The 6,556-nt window shown below is 37.0% G+C and overlaps 1 protein-coding gene across 1 annotated transcript; it reads left to right on the top strand.

Moving 5' to 3' along the window:
* The first annotated feature begins 512 nt into the window (after positions 1-512).
* LOC145057018 (uncharacterized) lies at positions 513-1,115 on the top strand. The gene has a single exon (XM_079004772.1). The coding sequence runs from the start codon at positions 513-515 to the stop codon at positions 1,113-1,115; it is 603 nt and encodes a 200-aa protein (XP_078860898.1).
* The last annotated feature ends 5,441 nt before the right edge of the window (positions 1,116-6,556 follow it).

Below are 6,556 nucleotides of genomic sequence, written 5' to 3'. Positions count from 1 at the left end.
GTTGGTGGTTAATGTTGTTTGTGCCTCGTGTAAAAGAAAAGACTTACTACGGGAACAAGAAAGAGAAAGGGTGCAAAAAGGTTTGTGTAGTGGTGAACTTGAAACATTAAGAGGGTTAAATCAAGAGACTACACTTGTTCAAGTGGGAGAAACAAGATGGGGTTCACATTTCAACACACTCACAAGTTTGATGAAGTTGTTAGTGGATGTTCTTGTAGTTTTAGATTTTGTGAAAGATGAGGGAGGGTCATTGGCAAACCGTCAACAAGCGTCCATAATCGTAGCATATTTTAAATCATATGAGTTCTTGTTTTACTTACATATGTATGACATTTTACGCCTCACGGGTACATTGTCAAAGCAACTTTAAAGAAAAGATCTAGACATTTTAGAAGCGACTTCGATGGTTAGAGGGACAATAGAGGCGTTGCAATCTTTTAGAAACACAGGGTTTGCTAGCATTTTGCCAAAAGTATCCTTTTTTTCAAACACACAAAATTGATACTTTAGATATGGAAGAGTTGTATATTGGTGCGAGAAACTGTAAGACTACAAAGACAAATAGATTTCATTTTGAGGTTGAAATCATCAACACGGTGGTAGATATGAAACTTATAGAATATTGGGATCTATTTAGTGAAACAAGCACCCAGTTACTAGAATACATGAGTGCTTTGAGCCCTTGTGATTCATTTGCACAATTTGACAAATCAAAGTCGTTGAAGTTGGGTAATTTATACAAGTATGACTTTGATGATTCGGATATGATAAACCTTGAAGGACAACTTGAGATATTTTATCACTTTTGCATCAAAGATGAGCGCTTCACTCATTTGAAAGGAATTCCAGACCTTTCTCGTTTGATGGTTAGTATAGGGAAGCATCGGTCTTATCCTTTGGTTTATAAGCTTTTAAAGTTGGCTTTGATATTACTCGTAGCGACCGCAAGTGTAGAAAGATGTTTTTCAAAGATGAAGCTCTTGAAGACCGACTTACGCAAACAAATTGGTGATGACTTAATGAACGATGCATTGCTTTGTAATGTTGAGATCGAAGCACATGCGAAAGTTGAGAATGAAAAAGTAATGGAGTGGTTTCAAAAGATGTCTGCATGAAGAGGACAAATTTAAATTGTAATAGATCGTTGTTATATTATGTTTAACCAGAAAAAAATTGTATTAGACGTAATGAACCATTTTTATGTTTTATATTATCTTTGACCAGAAAAAAAATTGTGCAACCCCTACTATTAATTCCTGCTTCTGCCACTGCATATAGGGTGAGTTCTAGGCGGAGGAGATGGGATGACGGTGAAAAAGCAACGCTTTCAGAATGAAGGCATCAACATCGATAGAGAGATAGATATAGATGGACGTAGGAGAGACATAGGTGGTCATCGGCTTTCACACTGTGTTCTCGAGTTTAACTTAATGATGAAAGAAGGAAACGATTGGAGTGAGAAGAAAGTAAAAAAATGGTCTTCCTAAGTTTTTTTAATGAAAAAAAAATAGAAGAAAAACTTTCTCTCCTATATTTCCTTCAAATTTAGAAGGATTTTGAGAGAAATGAACAAAATATATAATTTTCTTTCACTTCTCTCTAACTCGGAACACAAAATACAATTTTCTTTTGGTTTCCTTTCTCTTCTTTCCTCTCCTTACTTTCTTTCCCTTCTCTTATTTTCTTTGTTAAACTCCTGAACACGGTGTCAAAGATGTGGGAGAGACATAAGTGTCGACTTTAAAATATGGAAGAGACATAGAAAACATGAACTCTATCAATATGCTGAAGCTTTTAGGATTTAATGCATTTTTAATAGTCTACAGAAATGGTCGCTCAAGTTTAAAAAATGTGAAAAAAGACAATGAAAACAAAAATAAAAATAGGGGTAGTTTTATCATTTTATACCCATTTAACAGAGGCTCATTGGTGGTAAACTACCTTAGTAGGCTTGGAAATCAATGACAACAAGAAAAAAAAACATAATGTGAAACAAAGTGGGCAGAATTGTAATTCGAAGTCGTGTCAAGTGTAAAAACACGACTTCGTTTCGTTTACGAGATTTGACACAAAATTGACATAGTATTAACATGTATTTGTCGTATTTTTCTTGTTTCTATATTTTGTGAGATTAATTTTAAATTAAATTGTAACATCTGAAAAATTTAAGCAAATTTAAACTTTTCAAAACAACCCATTTATTAACAAAAGTGTTTACAAAAACATTGTCTCCATAACAAGATTTAAAATCAGAGTCTCCCAAGATCCAATCTGTTGTAAAACCAAGGATGTGTAGGGTCACACATTCGCCTTGCCACGAATCATATGAAGGACCTGAAACCATAAACAAAATTGCAAGCACAAAGCTTAGTGAGTTCCCCTAATGTACCAACACACAAACAAAGAGCACATAAACAACAACAACATGTATTGGGTCCACAGCTAAAAGACTGGTTTACCCATGAGCCCACAGTATGAGTCTGGCTTGCCTATTGGGCCCACAACTCATATATGGCATTCTCTTGAGCCCACAGCATAAGTCTGGCTTGCCCCCGGGGCCCACAGCTTATGTATGGCTTGCTCCTAACCCAATCAATCATCAAATTAGAATACCAATGTTCGGCCCTCAGTACGAGTCTGGTATACCAACCGATCCTCAGCTCGTATATGGAATGCTATTGAGCCCTCATTATGAGTCTGGCATGCCCTACTCGACCCTCAACCCATATCTAGAATGCTCTAATACCCTCAATCCCTCAGTATGAGTCTGGCATACCATCGGGTCCTCAGCTCGTATCTAGAATGCACCTGAGCCCTCAATATGAGTCTGGCATACCACCTGGTCCTTAGCTCATATCTGGAATGCTCCAGGGTTTGTTGGCTACAACACGAAGTAATACAAACTCAACCCAACACAATATGTTAACATCTAACTGTTGAGAGAAAAACTTTGAGTCACACTTGAACAAACGTTAGAACAAGTATATAGCGGAATAGTTAATCTCGAAGGATCTAAAGCTCAACAATAATATTAAGAGTTAGAAGTTAGAGGGTTAGTTGCGTAAAAGTAAAGAAATGTAAATGACAACAATTGTTATATCAAGTATACACATAAGCTGATTCATAACGAGGAATGCATTCAAACCAAGTTAATAAGTGAGATCAAACTTAGTGATTAAGTCAAAAAGGATTTGCTCCGAGGAGAGGTTGTGATTGATTAAGAGAGTAATAAGATTGAATAAGTAAGATAGAAAGAGAACTTCTGAGATGTGTATTAGAATTAGATGCGATATTTGAATACATGAGAATGAGCTCTATTTATAGAGACTCATAAAGATAATAGATTTACAACTCTAAGAGTAGCCATGCAAGGCATACTGGACAATAGAGTTTTTTATAGAAAAGACAAAGTAATGTAAACTGGATAGAGACTGTTGTACTAGAGACTTCGGTTGATGATTGCTGATGAATCTACTTGACTGCGGTGGCTGAGAGGATGCGGTAGCTGAAGTTCAAGAGGGTCACTTTTTGATTCAACAATTTCCCCTTAAGTGACCTCTTTAACTTTTGATCAGCTATCAAGTTTAAGGAACTTGATCAGGATCCACCAAAACTTCCTAATGTTCTCCAACCAGTTGATTCTTCTAAGTATTTCGAACTTGACCTCTGCGGTGGTGTGCTTGGATTTCTCAACTGCGTTTCGGCAGATGTCAACTTGCTTTCTGGTGAGACGATGCATGGCAGTCATAGGAATGAAGTATTTGACATTATCAGTTTTCCTCTTGAAAATGACTCCAAGTTCAGGATAGTTGGTTGCACCTAAGGATCTTTCTTCATAGCCTTTCAATTCTTTGTGACCAGTGATGATATTCATTTGCAACCAGTATTGGAGCTCGATTAGAACCACCAACGATGTTGGAAACATTCAGAGATAACGATTGTTCCATGTTTTGACATTTTTTTTGTTTTAGAAATGAGCTTCAGTGGTATAGAAGGCTCTTCGAAAAATCAGAGTTCCGATTTTCAAAAAGCAACCACTATGGCTCTAATACCAATTATTGAGAGAAAAACTTTGAGACACACTTGAACAAACGTTAGAACAAGTATATAGCGGAATAGTTAATCTCGAAGGATCTAAAGCTCAACAATAATATTAAGAGTTAGAAGTTAGAGGGTTAGTTGCGGAAAAATAAAGAAATGTAAATGACAACAATTGTTATATCAAGTATACACATAAGCTGATTCATAACGAGGAATGCATTCAAACCAAGTTAATAAGTGAGATCAAACTTAGTGATTAAGTCAAAAAGGATTTGCTCCGAGGAGAGGTTGTGATTGATTAAGAGAGTAATAAGATTGAATAAGTAAGATAGAAAGAGAACTTATGAGATGTGTATTAGAATTAGATGCGATATTTGAATACATGAGAATGAGCTCTATTTATAGAGACTCATAAAGATAATAGATTTACAACTCTAAGAGTAGCCATGCAAGGCATACTGGACAATAGAGTTTTTTTATAGAAAAGACAAAGTAATGTAAACTGGATAGAGACTGCGGTACTAGAGACTTCGGTTGATGATTGCTGATGAATCTACTTGACTGCGGTGGCTGAGAGGCTGCGGTAGCTGAAGTTCAAGAGGGTCACTTTTTGATTCAACAATTTCCCCTTAAGTGACCTCTTTAACTTTTGATCAGCTATCAAGTTTAAGGAACTTGATCAGGATCCACCAAAACTTCCTAATGTTCTCCAACCAGTTGATTCTTCTAAGTATTTCGAACTTGACCTCTGCGGTGGTGTGCTTGGATTTCTCAACTGCATTTCGGCAGATGTCAACTTGCTTTCTGGTGAGACGATGCATGGCAGTCATAGGAATGAAGTATTTGACATTATCAGTTTTCCTCTTGAAAATGACTCCAAGTTCAGGATAGTTGGTTGCACCTAAGGATCTTTCTTCATAGCCTTTCAATTCTTTGTGACCAGTGATGATATTCATTTGCAACCAGTATTGGAGATCGATTAGAACCACCAACGATGTTGGAAACATTCAGAGATAACGATTGTGCCATGTTTTGACATTTTTTTGTTTTAGAAATGAGCTTCAGTGGTATAGAAGGCTCTTCGAAAAATCAGAGTTCCGATTTTCAAAAAGCAACCACTATGGCTCTAATACCAATTATTGAGAGAAAAACTTTGAGACACACTTGAACAAACGTTAGAACAAGTATATAGCGGAATAGTTAATCTCGAAGGATCTAAAGCTCAACAATAATATTAAGAGTTAGAAGTTAGAGGGTTAGTTGCGGAAAAGTAAAGAAATGTAAATGACAACAATTGTTATATCAAGTATACACATAAGCTGATTCATAACGAGGAATGCATTCAAACCAAGTTAATAAGTGAGATCAAACTTAGTGATTAAGTCAAAAAGGATTTGCTCCGAGGAGAGGTTGTGATTGATTAAGAGCGTAATAAGATTGAATAAGTAAGATAGAAAGAGAACTTCTGAGATGTGTATTAGAATTAGATGCGATATTTGAATACATGAGAATGAGCTCTATTTATAGAGACTCATAAAGATAACAGATTTACAATTCTAAGAGTAGCCATGCAAGGCATACTGGACAATAGAGTTTTTTATACAAAAGACAAAGTAATGTAAACTAGATAGAGACTGCGGTACTAGAGACTTCGGTTGATGATTGCTGATGAATCTACTTGACTGCGGTGGCTGAGAGGTTGTGGTAGCTGAAGTTCAAGAGGATCACTTTTTGATTCAACGCTAACAAACATATATAGGTACTCATGCAGATAGAATCATAGGTAGTCCTACAGATATACCAATCTAGCATATCGGCAACTAGCATAATCATGCAGATCTGTTCCATACTCAACGTATTAGTGTATAGCAGGATATCAATCCAATGGGTTGGCCTTGGTGCCTTCGACCAATAAGTACAGTGAGGAAAACTCACCTCACTCTGCCGAATCAAATAGACGATCCCTGGCTGATGGCTGATAGATCCCTGAACTGCCAACATCAAGACAACACCCCATCAACAACTGATCCCACGAATAATCTCTGACTTCAGATCCACTAAAATCCATCCACTATAAGATACCACAATGACAACCCATCAACATCTAGCCACTGACTCACACTATAAGTCCAAATTAGGGTAAAAGATCTTTTTACCCTTCCTCAAGCTTGGCCCAAAGCGAAGGCCTAAACTAGATGACCAAAGGCCTAAAATAAAACATATACATCTAAGGCCCAAATATGGCCCAATTTTCAAAAGTAGGCCCAATTCCTTTCATGGGCATTCTCCTAAGAAGGTCCAACAAGCAAGACTGACCAAACATAAAATCCATATGGCCCAACATGGCCTAACACAACCAAGCCCAAAACAAAAGGGCCCAAGTCTGTCGAGTACGCGAGGCGTACTCAACCTGTACGCTCAGCGTACAGCATGGAAGTCTTGTACGCACAATATACATACTTGTATGCCTAGCATACTCACCATCCATAGCCATCCATCTAATTTAGCACTTAAT

The sequence above is a fragment of the Lactuca serriola genome, chromosome 1, assembly GCF_051521515.1.
Source record: "Lactuca serriola cultivar US96UC23 chromosome 1, Lser_US96UC23_V15, whole genome shotgun sequence".
In the NCBI taxonomy this organism is placed as follows: Eukaryota; Viridiplantae; Streptophyta; class Magnoliopsida; order Asterales; family Asteraceae; genus Lactuca; species Lactuca serriola.
Note: the sequence above shows the minus strand (reverse complement) of the source record. Positions and strands in the feature narration are given on the sequence as shown.

What these genes read in the sequence shown, in the direction of transcription:
- LOC145057018 (XM_079004772.1), top strand. Translation starts at nt 513, where the DNA reads ATGGAAGAGTTGTATATTGGTGCGAGAAACTGTAAGACTACAAAGACA.